At 43.7% G+C, this 14011-nt stretch overlaps 1 protein-coding gene across 2 annotated transcripts; it reads left to right on the top strand.

Moving 5' to 3' along the window:
• Window positions 1-742: 742 nt before the first annotated feature.
• prom2 (prominin 2) lies at window positions 743-13809 on the top strand. Of its 2 annotated transcripts, XM_084561646.1 has the most exons (25): window positions 743-866; window positions 1446-1487; window positions 1568-1914; window positions 3091-3155; window positions 3496-3701; window positions 4238-4358; window positions 4807-4870; window positions 4962-5051; window positions 6114-6310; window positions 6862-6936; window positions 7148-7211; window positions 7304-7460; window positions 7543-7695; window positions 7785-7908; window positions 7996-8087; window positions 8387-8471; window positions 9123-9266; window positions 9470-9538; window positions 9643-9735; window positions 9822-9875; window positions 9981-10061; window positions 10921-10989; window positions 11100-11189; window positions 12194-12309; window positions 12450-13809. In XM_084561646.1, the coding sequence occupies exons 3-25, from the start codon at window positions 1671-1673 to the stop codon at window positions 12499-12501; spliced, it is 2505 nt and encodes an 834-aa protein (XP_084417772.1). In that variant the 5' UTR covers window positions 743-866; window positions 1446-1487; window positions 1568-1670; the 3' UTR covers window positions 12502-13809. The 2 variants fall into 2 exon arrangements, with proteins under 2 accessions (XP_084417772.1, XP_084417771.1); XM_084561645.1 differs by having other exon boundaries at window positions 7785-8087.
• Window positions 13810-14011: the final 202 nt, after the last annotated feature.

Genomic DNA, 14011 nt, shown 5'->3' with positions numbered 1-14011 from the left:
TTTTCTTTTTTTCCGTGTAGCAGGGGACTGACAGAGCTGTTACAAACTGGATTTAACTGAAACATTATTAAAAAGAATGAGAGCATTCATCACAGATTTGCTCGTCCCTTGTCAAAGTGGGGTCCCTGCTGCAGCGGCGTACATGTAAGATATAACCTCTTGTTTGTCTTGTTCAGCTGCAGAGTTATGCTGTGTATCTGTAGTTTTTGGCAGGCGTGGGAGACATGTCATTTTCTCCGCTATATTGCGATATTTTTGAGAATTTCTCTTATTTTTTAGGTATTCTGTGGATTTCATAACTCAGATCCTCAAGTGTCTCCTCAACCAGCTGTCTTGTCCTGCATGTTTGGACACTGCACCATTCCAGACGTGGACTAGCTTATTGACCCTTTTTATCCAGCAAACAAGCACATTGCTATTTATTCCCTGATAGGAAATCATTTTCTTGAATTTCAGTTTCAGCCTTTTCTTTTCTGTGTTTCCAAAAAGTGCAGATGTTTTAGAAAAATTTGAATAGTCCTCACTGGCGCATCAACTTTAAAATCCCCTCATCTCCCCCTTCTCACACATTCAAGATTCCAGGAAACAAAACTCGACAGATCCCACTTGTTTCGACGGCAACCCCTCCATCGTTCTAACTCCGTCCCTCTTTCAACAATGTCTCTCTTTAAGACCCTCCCTTTCTCCCTCCCTCTCCTTTTAGCGCCAGTGTTCAGCAGGCCTGCACACAGTCAGCTTGAGAGCAGGAGCAGAGCATATCAGGTTTCTTCTACGAGACCGAGAGAGTCACACGCTTACTTTAGTGAACTACTAGAGATCAGAGCAGAGAGAGAGAGAGACTGTTCTTCAACCTCCAGAGAAGAAAGGTGAGTCGACCGAAAGAGATAAATGCCAAACTCAGACTTTGCTCTTCTGCTCCTACTTCTCTGGCTCACATTTCTTCCTTTTATGGTGTCAGGACCTTGGGAAAACATGCAGATGTGCTGTTGTCGTCTCTCAAAAGAATATTTTGGGCACAAATCTAAATGTTTGGTTAGCCTTATACGTATAAAGTCATTTCCCTTGTTCTGATAAATGTTTTGCTGTGAGCTGTTCTGAAAAGCCGGTGTGGTTTGGGATAAACAGCGGGAGATGCAGGTATCTGACTCAGACGGAACTCGTCCGTGTGTTTACACTGTGGACACAGCTCTGGAAATGTATCTGACACCTTCATGTGATCTGATTTCTCCCACTTTTTCCTATATCTGGACGTCAGCATGTCCATGAAAGAAGGTGTCCACATAAGTGTAGTATGAAATAGAAGCTTAAATTCTGTTTCTTATCAGAGACCCCTGGAACGAAGACTTGATGTTTAGATTTAACATTTACATTCTGTAAAATAGCAGTTATTTTGTGTTTGTGTGCCTTTTTTTTATTTAATTTTTTTCTTTTTCATTGCCATGCAGTAGCTGCGACGTCCCTCTGTGTGACTCAGTCTGTGGGTTTCTGTGAGTTCCCTCTCCAATCTCTTATTTCCTTGTCTTGTATGAGTGTACCATTGTATTCAGTCTCTTTGTCTCGATTCCAGATGCATCAAGACGGAGCTTGTGCCGGGAGCTGATCACTATAGAAACACGTTTTCCACTGCCAGTTAATTCCTTTTGCTCGTCAACGCGGGGTTACGTGAGAATATGAGAGGTTGGAGGTGGAAGGGCGGCGACGCAGCCCTCGCGGCTGGGCTCGGGGTGATGCTGCTTGGGCTCAGCCTGGCCCAGTCCGTCCCCACAGACGATGCCTGTCCAGCAGTGGCTGGCCTACAGAACCTCACCCAGCCCACGTACCAGGACACGCCACTGGAGGACACCGGCGTGGCCTTCATGGCGTCTCTGGTCCAATCCTTCCTCCACTTAGTCCAGCCTAACCCCTTTCCTAAAGGTCAGTGTCATTCACGTCACTCGCTCATCGTTACTCAAAGCCTCTGTGTTATAATTTCCTGCCGCCAGCTCACAGATCAAATCAAATCAAGTTAAAATCCTTCCTCGATCTGTGCTGGGCAGAATTTCAAAGGTGGGATAAAAGGTGAGACGCCACCTTTAACCTCCTTTTCAATCCTACTCTGTGCTAATAAAGTCTATACAAATAGAGGACAGGCCTGGTTAAACAGTATGTTAATGGAGATTCCTGTGTTTCGCCCAGTCCCTCTTTAACCTTTATGCGCTTTGTTATTTTTCAGGCCAGCATTTCCTGGCACTGGGTTGTGTTACACCTGTCGTCTATTATCCGTTTCTGCGATGTGTTGTAAATGGTCCATAAACCCCTTCTCTATTTTTTACTTCCTCCTTAGTGCCTGTTTACAAAAAGGAAACGCAACGGAAAAAATAAGCAGTGATCTTTGACTAGTTCAAAGTCATTTTGAACACGGTCACAGTCACTTATTGGACATGGTCGTGTTGAATGTTGACACTGTGAGGAGATTTCAATCCGCAGCCGTTTTGTGACAAATGGCCCACTTATCTCACCGGTACAGGTTACAGCGGTTGTTTGAACACACAGCTTTTCTTTTTTTTCATCTCCCTGTCAGAATATGATAAGGTAAATATCAGGCTTCCTGTACAATGTGAGCTTCTGCTTCACAACCGGCCATTAGAGCTGGGAACGCGACGAGGTAAACACAAATGAAACAGAAAATTTACGACAGGCTGCAACGCGAGGCGCGAACGACAATGGACAAGTCATCTCAGTTACCTGCACCTGTTTTTGTGTGCATAATATCCACGATAATAGGCCTCGGCAGGACCCCAAACAACAGGCTTTGTACCATCATTTTTGTGTAAAAATCTAGTCTCTCCTGAAAGCCGTCCTGCTTCCCTAGTAACTGCAAAGATATAGGTGTCAGATTGGCACTTTTACAATACGGAGGATTAATATCTGTGTACACAGCTTGGGACACATTGTCCCTGTGGCCAACTTGTTTTTTTTTTGTCTACAAGTAGGACTAGAACAGAGGCCCGGCGCTGAAGAATAGAAACAATGGCCACTCCTGTGCCTTTTTTCTGTGTCTTCTCAAGTTACTGAAACCCTCCTTTTTTTTCCCCTCACCTTTCTGTGCAGATTTGATCCAGACTCTATTAGAGGATTTCAGTTTAGTGCTATCAAGTGAGAACCTTCGCAACGAGGTAAGTGGATGTGCATGTGTTTTACACTTTCTGGGATGTTCAAATGAACTTCTGGACGTGGGATATAAAACAGACACGCCCCTCATCTGAGCCCCTCGAGGTGGAAACCTGAGAATGTTTAAATCGTCTTTGTGTGTCTGAATCCAGCTGAAGTTACTAGAACGCTGTCACCACAGTAAAGCAAAACTATTGCTAAGCGAAGCGTCGCTGGCGTTTGACGTCACACGAGGCCTCAAAGTCCAGCCGCAGTTCGTGGATCTCTGCCCTGGAGCTGATGTTTGTGGCACTTTAATTGTCACACATGCCCTTCATCTGCATGTTCTTGTTTGTTTGCGTCCAGTTGCTGGTGTATGAAGTGGGTTTCCTGGTGTGCGTGGCCATCGCCGTCCTGTACATCCTTCTGATGCCCCTCATTGGCTTCTTCGTGGCGTGCTGTCGCTGCTGTGGGAACTGCGGCGGGAAGATGTACCAGAAGCAGACGTCGTCGACTCACTGCCGCAGGAGAACGTTCTACTGGTTTACATTCGCCATCACGATCATTATACTGTGAGTGCGTGCTCTCGTGTGGTTTCGAGGCCTCCGTGAGAGTGGCGTCTGTGGCCGCGACAATTTCCTTCGTATATGGCACGAACAGAAGCCTATAATGAGACGGCCAAAGGTCACTGTGACGTCACGGAACATGTTTATGGCTCAGGGATTCATAGTGTCGTTATGATCAAATGTTACACCCCTGTCACAAAAAGTGTCGACATTTTATATGCAGAAGATCAAAAGTCAACATCCTGGCGATATCCCAATCAATCTGTAGATCATTGCTGATTTTATTTTAGCCTTCACGTGAGCCCGAACAGACAGACAGACAGGCTGCTTGACTGTTTGATAGAGGCATACAATAAAAGCACGGGGCTGTAATTCTAGTTGAACAGCACAATGATGATGTGCTATCTAAAATTAGCATAAAAAAAAAAAGACAGCTCGAGTGTGCGTGGCTCACTGCCTGTGTACTTCTCCCTTGGATCGACACCATGTCTGCGACACAAATTTAACAATGTCTCTCTGTGTGTGGGTGTGTGTTTTTGCAGCGCCGGGAACGTCTGCATGTTCAGAAGTAACCAAGCCCTCAAAGTGAGCGTGGACCAGAGTTCGAAGGAGCTCAGCGAAACCATAGGCAACACGAACAAATTCCTCATCTCTGTGCCTCAGGCAAGAGTAAACTTCTTGTTGGTTAAAGCGTGGAAATGTACAAGAATCAAAGGTCATTTATCTGTACATACTATAAACGATTATGATTCTCAAACCGTTTGAGATATTAAAACCATAAATAACCACGAGTGTTGAAGATTAGTCACGTTAAGTCCCGCAGCCCTGCCAGCGGTCCGCTGAGTCAACAGCATTTGTGTGAGATGCAAACACACCCCGAGTTCTCTAGTCAGTCCTATGATTAAAGAAAAGCTCTGTGTTCTGCAGTGTCAATAGACTTTACTCAAGGTACAGGCGAGAGGGAAAAGGTTAGAGGAAAAGACAAGACTGTATTCTGTTTGTTGTTCCTAATTTGCAAAAGCCGCTGCGTACAATTAACCCATGCAAACCTCGGCCGTATCTTATGTACACACTGTGAAATTGTTTTTTTCCCCTCTCTCCATCTCTCTAGCAAGTTGATAGTGTGGTGAATAAGAGCTACAAAACCGTAGAGGAGGTTGGCAGAAAACTGAACGGTAAGATAATTTGTTTACAAACAGAGGAACCACTTTACTTCATCCTGGCCCGCTCTATTGTGAGTGACGCTTATGTGTGTGCTTGTGTCAGACATTGGACCTCTGCTGGGATCGCGGATACAAAACCGCTTCAGTGGACTCCTTACGCCGGCGCTGCACTCGGTTGAAACTCTGGATGAAGGTACGGAGTTCCTGCATGCCGTGTCCTGCTTTACATGTGAGCGTGTAAATGCTTGTGTGCATATTTGGTAGAAGATTAGCGATCTCACAGGCGGATCCTGCTCACGGAGCCTCGGCAAAGTTTCACTGCAATCGCATAAATTCGATAAATTCTTCAAAATTGCAACGTTTTATTAGTTATTGCACAACAAAAAAGGGAGAGAAGATAAAAAATAACATGAAGAAATACAGCGACCCACCCCATAGATGCATCTCTGCAAGGGATTACCAGGCAGGAAACCAAGCAGTCAGGGGACTTCTGAAGAGGCTTCAGCTCCATGTTTGAAGTGTCTATTATTAGCTATGAGCCAAAGGGTTTAGTCAAAAAAAAGGGATTTACTGCACAGACTTTCAAAGAGTAATCACGTTATGAGTTCTAAAATGTTGAGTATCTGCAATTAATTTGGAAACAGAAAGCTCCAAAATAAGTAAAGGGTTACTACAATACGTGTAATAAACTCCTCCTGTGTGTCTGGAAGCAAGCCACTAACCCTAACCCTAACCCTAACACCAAAATACTTCAGTTTAGATAAAGATTCTGCCCACAAACTCAACAAACACACAAAAAAATTAAAGTAGAATTAAATTAGAATAAACTGCCAGGCTACATTAATTCTTTTTTATCACACACCTCGGTTTAAACACGTTCAACTGTGTTGCAATTAAGTTTGGAAGTTTCCAGCACTTTTTTTTTTTCAGTTTGTTTGTTTTTGGCTGCAGGATTTGCGCTGTTTTTTTTTTTTTTTTTGCCCCATTCAACACCGACACACAATTCACCAAAAAGATTTCACAACGCCGCACGCTCGCTCTGAAAAGTAAGAGTCGGCTTAAACTTTGCCGAGAGCGGTTGGCTGACATCTCCCTAAACAAACGTTTTTCTCCCGCAGTGGTCTCAGCTTGTGTGTTCACTTTTTTTTTTTTTTTTTTTTTGGTTTAACAAGCAACAGTGAGGTTTTATTTGCTTCACAATGTGCGCACAGACTGACTGATATCCGTTTGTGTTCATTTTAATTCGAATGAGCAGAGTCAAGAAACATCAGCGGTCAAGTGGACCAGCTCAACTCGTCTCTGGCCCGGCTCCAGACCAGCATGGACGGCATCCAGAACGACGTGAATGCTTTAAAAAGTCGCATCAATGAGACTCTATCTAAACCTGAGTGCCTGGGCTGTGCTAAACTGAAGCCTGAGCTGGAGAAACTTACACTGGATACCTCCATTTCTGTGAGTACTGTTTCTGTCCAACCTAATACACATGATCTCCTGTTCTTGCTTTTCTATTTCTTGAACGGAAGAACGGATGATTGATGCAAAAGAGGAGTCAGGCATCTTACTGGATTTTACAAGATGCTGCCTCTTAAGAAACAGGAAGAGTCTTTAATGCAATCGGACTCCTCTGACGCAGACTGAGGCGGTGTGACAGATGATGACAGCTCCTCTCTTTTTCGGCTTTGTCTGAACGGCTGATTTGTCCTCCTCCCATCTGTTCTTCTCCGCTCCTCCTACGCTTCTCTAATTCTGACACATTCTGACTCTCCTCTCCTTTTTTTAATGCACAGCCCTCGTTGAGGAAACATGAATAAGGCTCTGACGACAGCATGAGGTTTCCTCCGAGCGCTTGTTGTTAAACCGTGACCTTGTGGCTCTCCCACAGCATCATCGCTGACAATGAAATTTGAATATTTTGCTGCAGTTTCCTGCCCCCTTCTGTCAGCTGGAGGCGTGACATGCGGTTGCTGGTCACTCAGGTTGCGTGTGTGCTTTTTGCCCCGCAGGCTCCCAGCTTGAAAGAGCTTCAGTCTGCAGTGGAGGAAGTGGTTAAAATAGATCTGCACTCCAAAGTCGGTGAGGTGAGTAAAAAAACTAAAGGATTTCATAATAACAGCTCATTAAAACATGGACAGAAAACAAACAGGGGGAAGAGATGATGAAAGTAAATGTGAAAAATGAACTTTTACTACACTGAGGCTGCATTGTTTACACACTTACAACCTGAACAAAAGGTTGACCAGGAAGACATGTGCATTATATTTTAAAAAAAGTATTTACATGGTGCCTCAGGTGAAGGACAATTTCGACAGCATCCCCCAGAGAGTGACCAACGAAACTAAGGATGTAGTCCAAAGTGAGTGAACACTGCATTTGTTGTCTCAGACTTTAGATTTTTGTGAATCAATTTTTTAAAAGACGTTTGTGTTTTTTTTTTTTTTTTTCAAGGCAGCAATCAGATGCTGGATGACATAGAAACAAAATTGTCCCAGATCAACAGCGACATCAATCTGGACTCTCTGGTGAGCTTGTCGCATGATCTGAGCTTGCTGCAGAACGACATCGACAAATCCATGCCAGATGTCGAGAAAATCGAGTTCATCAGGTAAAAAAAAGTTGCGGCGTTGCTGCACGCACATGACCAACGCAAGAGCGACCCACGAATCGTTCGCTACGTGTTTCTCCAGATGGTGCGTGTGTCTGGCCTTGTGCTGCTTGATCCTCCTGGTGGTGGTGTGCAACCTCCTGGGCCTGATCCTCGGCCCCGCGGGTCTGAAACCCAAAGCAGACCCCTCAGAGCGCTCCTGTACGGCGAACTGTGGAGGCATCTTCCTCATGATGTGAGTAGCTTTTGGCTTCACTTGCGTCAAAGCTCCTCAAGTCACCTCACGAGTTCTCATTTGACCTCTGACCTGGGCGTTGGTTACAGGGGTGCAGGTTTCAGCTTCCTCTTCTCCTGGCTCTTCATGATAGTGGTGCTGGTGTTGTTCTTACTGGGTGGAAATGCTTACACTTTGTTCTGTCAGCCCTTGAGGAGTGGAGAACTTCTAAAGGTAGTATCATACAGTTGTGCGTCCTGTATTCCAACGCATACGCTGATAGGACATATGCTACAGCTGCTGTGTCTCCTCTGTCCACAGTTTATCGAGACTCCAGGGGTAATTCCGGGGAGTCAATTCAGCACAGCTTTTAGACAGAAAAACGTCAACGTCAGTATCTCCGAAGTCTACAGGTATGTTGTTCATTTTCACCTCTCATACAGAAACAATGCACATATTCATAACAAGAAACAGGCTTGTACCAGTTTATCCACTTGTATTCACCAGCCTATCTGTAGATAGGCTTTTTTATGTTTGTATGTTTAGACTATTTGTATGTCTATCTGCTTTCTCAATCGCCTTTACATTTGCATTTAACTGCACTGCAATGGGAAATTCTTCTCATGGAGTTGTATGGCGGCTAAAAAGCTGATTTTCACGTCATCGAAGCTGTGCCGATACGTTTGTTATAATTGACGGTAATCTCTTACAGGGACTGTGGGAAAAATCTCCCTCTGTGGACAGTGTTCCACTTGAATGAGGTCATAGACCTTGAAGACCTGCTCAATGTATCACAAGTGAGTGTCCTTGCCTCCCTTTCATTTATTAGAGCAGATATACAAAGACCCCTTTTTAAACATAAAAAACATACACCGGTCAGCCACAACATTAAAACCACGGACAGGAGAAGTAAATAACGTTTGCTCGACAGACCATAGCAATGGCAGCAGCCATACACAGCGGGATGCAGCCTGACGCAGGCACACACACAAAAACGGTTTAAACGGAACAACTCAAAATCCAAATTCACTAGATCCCAAACTGATCAAGAATTTGCGGGATGATCCACAGAGGCCCTTCCCCTCCACCCGTAGGACCCAAAGACCCCCACTAACCACATTCAGACACCACAGGACACCTTCAGAAGGCCCATGTCCATTCTCTGATGAGACACAATATTAGGAAGGTGGTCATAATGTTATGCCCGATTAGTGTAAACCTATTAGAGCTTTTCCACCTTTTATTTACATAACCACTAAAAAAGTGACACATTTTAGAGGAAAAACAACAAAAAAAAAACTTTTGCATGTGTACTTTACGTCCACTGACAAGCATACAATAACTAAACATACACTAAACATCTGCTGAAATACTAGACTGACAAATCACAATGATGATATGCCATTCTTCTTTTCCTCTCTCACCTCTTCTCTGTCGGTCACACACAGTACACTGAACAGATCCAGCAGCAGTTTGACAATGCAAACATCAGCCTGTCCTCCATCACTGTTCTGAGCCCTGAAGTTAAAAATCAGCTCATCAACTTCTCCGCCAGGACGAAAGAATTCGACTCTGCTGCCATCACACAGCAGGTAGGCCTCAGCCGTCCCATTATGAGATAGCAATGTGTTCATGCTGATGTATGCAAGATAGCCATGTGAAGTTATGACTGGTGTCTTTATTCACTTTTATCACCTGCGAACAGCACCGCAGGGACATTACTTATGCAACAAACAGTGGTACTTAAAGTAGCGTTAAAGCACGTGACCAAGTCCTCCTTGCTTTTGCGTTTCAGCTGAACAAGATTTCAAGCATCAATCTGAACACAACGGCCGCTCAAATTGATTCGCTGGCTGTAAATCAGGTGAGAATCAACTAAAAACAAATTTTTTTACTGTGCTCTGCTACCGACTACTGCGACTTTAATTCGTTTAGTAGTCTAGTAACCAACCATTTTCATCTTTGTAGACAGATAATACAATTAAAGCAGAACTAGAACAAGAGGCCAGTGAGCTGAGGCAGATCCAGGCTGATATAGAAGTAACCATCATCCCACAACTGGTGAGTGCTCGCTCTATATCTCCTCCCATCTCCTAATTCTGGTTTTCATTTTTTTCCCAATTTTAAAAAAAGCGTCTTTTCTTTAGACAAACCTGAACTCAAGCATCAAGAGCCTTCAGTCATTAGAGAAAAAAATCAATGTGAGTACAGCCACTGACACCTGGAGCTCCGGAGAGTTCGCTCTCCTCTCGTTTTATTTTTTCTTTTATCCTTTATTCTCACTCGTTACTCTCTGTCTCCTCCAGGGAACAGTGGGGGAGGTGCTGGACAGCGTGGGAGCAGCACAAGACTTCCTCAACACGAACACAACACAGATCATCAAGACCGTGAGTAGAGGCACGAGTCACATGAGTTCGAGGGAAAGGGCTCCATGTGGTCTGTTAATGCCTGAGGTCGGTCGGTGGGGGAGGGACGGAGGGAGGGAGGGGGGATCAGTGGCTCAGTCAGTGTGGATGTGCCGCTTTTAGTGGAAACAGTGTGCTCGTTGGTTGCACATGAATTACACTCTAATTGTATACTGAGTGGATTTGACTTATATTCTCTACCTTTTGTCTAATACAAGCTGCATTTGTGTGAGAGAACTATTCTTACGTGCAGAAACGACACGTATTTACTATCTACCTCGGTGCTGCATTGAAGTACCTTTAAATACACTGCCTTTGACTGACAATTAAGCATCTACTTTAAGCAAGCACCCGCTTGACAGTTTTTCTTCTACGTAAAGGAAACGCCCAAACTTGATTGACGCACTAAGCACCAAGCTCAACTTTCATTTCCACTGAAGATCGCAATCGTAAAAAGCGTCTTTCTTGTAAACTGGCTTAATAATTTCCTAAACTGTTGCTCAAATAGTTGTTCGGGGGCTATTTCCAGGAACAGACTTGTGCAAATGTGGTAGTTTATTGAGTACTTACGCCAGCAAGTATTGTGCGTAGTAAGAATAAAGACATATCCTTTAATGTTTTATTGGATTGTGTGAAACAACTTTGGACTGACAACACTTGCCTTGTGTAACCATAAATCTGCCGCTGTTGTTTACGGGTCCCTTTAGAGGATTTAACCTCAATTCAGCCAGCTGAGACGGATAGGCGTTCCACTGATTCCTCATGACTTCTCACTGTAAAGCAGTTAGAAAATGTGAGGAATTTACTCACCCCCTTTTTTTTTTCTTCCTCTCAATCCCAGGAGAGCAGAAAGTTTCTGAACGGCCTACTGGACTGCTTCATTGCTTTCGCTGACTGGGCCAAACTTGTGGTAAAAAAAAATTGTTCGCCGCACTTGGTCTGATAAATGTTTGCGCACACACGTGTTAATTTATTTATTTTTTTTTGCACTGACCTGTGTGTGTGTGTGTCGTTCTTCAGCTCACAACAGAGGTTGGCCGCTGTGGGCCTCTCGCGGGAGCTGTGGACTCCGTTGAGGTCATCATCTGCACATACGCGGTGGAGTCTCTGGTGAGGACTGCATGTTGTTAGCTCCACCTGATTTGGAGAGTAGGATGTCAGCGTGTTAGGGGCAGGGTTGGGTCAGATTACTTTGAAATGTAATCGATTACTGATTACAGATTACATGGCAAATTTTGTAATCAGTAACGTAATCTATTGGATTACCCAAAACATGTAACGTAATCTGATTACTTTAGGATTACTTTTTACACAACTTGTACAAGACATACACAATCTTATTTTCCTCTGTCTTTAATTCAAAGTTGTGGCGATGTTGCCAAGTACTGAACGTATTTTTGCCGACTGGAACAGGTCTATTCCCAGATAGCAAGAGGCTGGCGGACCACCGTCAGCCCACTGGGGATAGACCTGGCAGTCCGCTGGAGTTTTGCTCATCGGTTCACTGGCGGTCCGCGAGCGAGTTGTCGTCAAATGCCCCAATATTTTGTCACTATTGGTCTAAAACCTTTTTCATTTATTCAGTTATACTTCATCCATCACTTTAATAACATTTCATGTATTTTCTTAATATTCATGATAAGTTAAATTTCAAGAGATGGTGGACCACAAGTGGCATGCCACCAGCGGTCTGCTATCTGCCAATCTGTTTTTTTGCTATCTGGGTTGGTTGACGTTGACGGTTCCTCCATCTTGGGTTTTGATTTGAACCTTTTTCTTGTCAAGAAACTACACAGGCAAATGGATGATAATGACATCTAGTGAACAAACAAATGGGCTGCTTGTCAAATGAAAACACTGGCTAGGCTATCATAAAAAAGTTGCATTGTTTGCATGATAAAATGTAATCAGGTAATCCCCAACAATGTAACTGTAATCTAATTACGCATTTTTGTATTGTAGTCTGGGCTGATTACAGTTACTTGATTTTTGTAATCTGATTACGTAATCTAGATTACATGTAATCAGTTACTACCCAACCCTGGTTAGGGGTATCATTGTGTTTATATCTGCGTGAGTTGTGCATCATGTGAACCGATCTTTTCCCTCTTCAGAATGCGTTCTGGTTCAGCATGGGCTGGTGCATCCTTTTCTTCATCCCCAGCATCATCTTTTCTATGAAACTGGCCAAGTACTACAGGAAAATGAAGCGCTCAGACTCAGTCTACCAGTGAGTAGCACAAACAAAACAGCTGCGTGCGGGCATCAGATAGATCCTTTAACACACACATCCTCACAAAAACGACACGACGGATTGATTTGACTGCGGCGGCCTGCCCTTGACCTCTCTCGATGTCTCTCTTTTTCCAGAAACCACATACCCATGAACAGCATCCCACGGGCCCAGATGAAATACCACTAAGTGAGAGTGCACGGCTTCCTGCACAGATGTGGGACATTGTCGCTCTGGTTAAATATCTCAGACTGAAAATCACGTTACTTGAGCCATTTTTGTTTTAAATTCAAATTTTGTGTCGAGAATCAAAGCCATTTCAAAAGTGTCCGCAGCGGTCTTAATATGTATTTTACGCGCCACACACAGCGTTCTTAAATTGACCTCAGGAGGACACAGGGCATAAGGGAACCTGCAGGGATTTTTTTATTGTCGTTTTTTTAATCTGAATTATTTCATGTATTGTATAACTTGAATATGCATTTCATGTATGAACTGAACTGTTTCTGAGAGAACACTATGCTTTAGATTTCAAACTGAGGCTGACTTTTGTTGAGAGTTGATGCTCATTTATATGAATGTCGTGCAGTTCTTCAAGACAGAATGAGTCTCTGTCTGCACACCACTGTATTTATGACAACTTTATTCTGATGGGAAACACTTTTTAACTGGATTCTTAATCTTATTTGCACTAATGTTGAAAATCAAAGCACAATTTCCTGTGTAAATCACTGAATGAACACGCTTCTCTGTCTAACAGAGATCCTGCCGCCGTATCACTACTGTCCGCTAACAATTCATTGCCGCCATATTTTGCTGCCATGTTGTTTACCAGTACATTGCTGTAAATGCTGATTTTGACTGACTACTTCCGTGATTTGACGATGATGATTTTTTTGTACGACTTTGTACTTAATAGTAAAATGTGTTTTATGTTCTGTTACGCAGCACTTTAAATGGTCTGTTTGCTCAGTGTGACTAAAAGGTTGTGAACATTTCTGCCAGCTACAAATTACTGTAAAAATTAATGACTGAGTCCGTTGTTCTGTTTATCTCTGAGAAAGGCTGCGAACCGTGACAGTTGTTTTCATGGTGCACATTTGTAGCCCACAATAAACTGATCAGGCATAACATTATGACCACCTTGCTAATATTGTGTAGGCTTCACAGTTGTGACTCATCAGAGAATGGACATGGGTCTTCTGAGGGCGTCCTGTGGTGTCTGGCAACAGAATGTTGTTAGTGGGGGCCTTTGGGTGTTATGGGTTGAGGGGACGGGCCTCTGTGGATCAGACTTGTTCCAGTGCATCCCACAGATACTTGATCAGATTGGGATCTAGTGAATTTGAAGGCCAGGTCAACACCTTGTGCTGTTTTTACTGCTGGATACTGCTTTTATCCAACCAGTCGCACAACAGCAACTCAGTGCACTTGGACACCTAGACATGGTCAAGATAATCTGCTGCAGTTCAAACCGAGCTTCAGAAATGGGAAGAAAGGTGATTTAAGTGACTCTGAATTTGAGTGAAAATCTGTGTGAAAATGCCTTGTGGATGCTGGATGTCTGAGGAGACGGTAACTCAAATATGCAGAAGAACATCTCTGAACACTCACCGAACCTTAAAGAAGATGGGCTACAACCCACTAACGTACTAAATGCCACTGCTGTTAGCTAAGAACATGACACACACTTTTTTTG

This window comes from Chelon labrosus (genome assembly GCF_963514085.1).
Source record: "Chelon labrosus genome assembly, chromosome: 15".
NCBI lineage: Eukaryota > Metazoa > Chordata > Actinopteri > Mugiliformes > Mugilidae > Chelon > Chelon labrosus.
This window is presented reverse-complemented; position numbering and strand designations above follow the sequence as displayed.

Bases quoted from the DNA above. Each gene is read 5' to 3' on its own strand.
- prom2 (XM_084561645.1), top strand. From the start codon at position 1,671: ATGAGAGGTTGGAGGTGGAAGGGCGGCGACGCAGCCCTCGCGGCTGGG. The intron at 5,052-6,113 runs GTACGGAGTTCC...TCGAATGAGCAG, and splicing joins GGTTGAAACTCTGGATGAAG to AGTCAAGAAACATCAGCGGT. The intron at 7,461-7,542 runs GTAAAAAAAAGT...GTGTTTCTCCAG, and splicing joins GAGAAAATCGAGTTCATCAG to ATGGTGCGTGTGTCTGGCCT.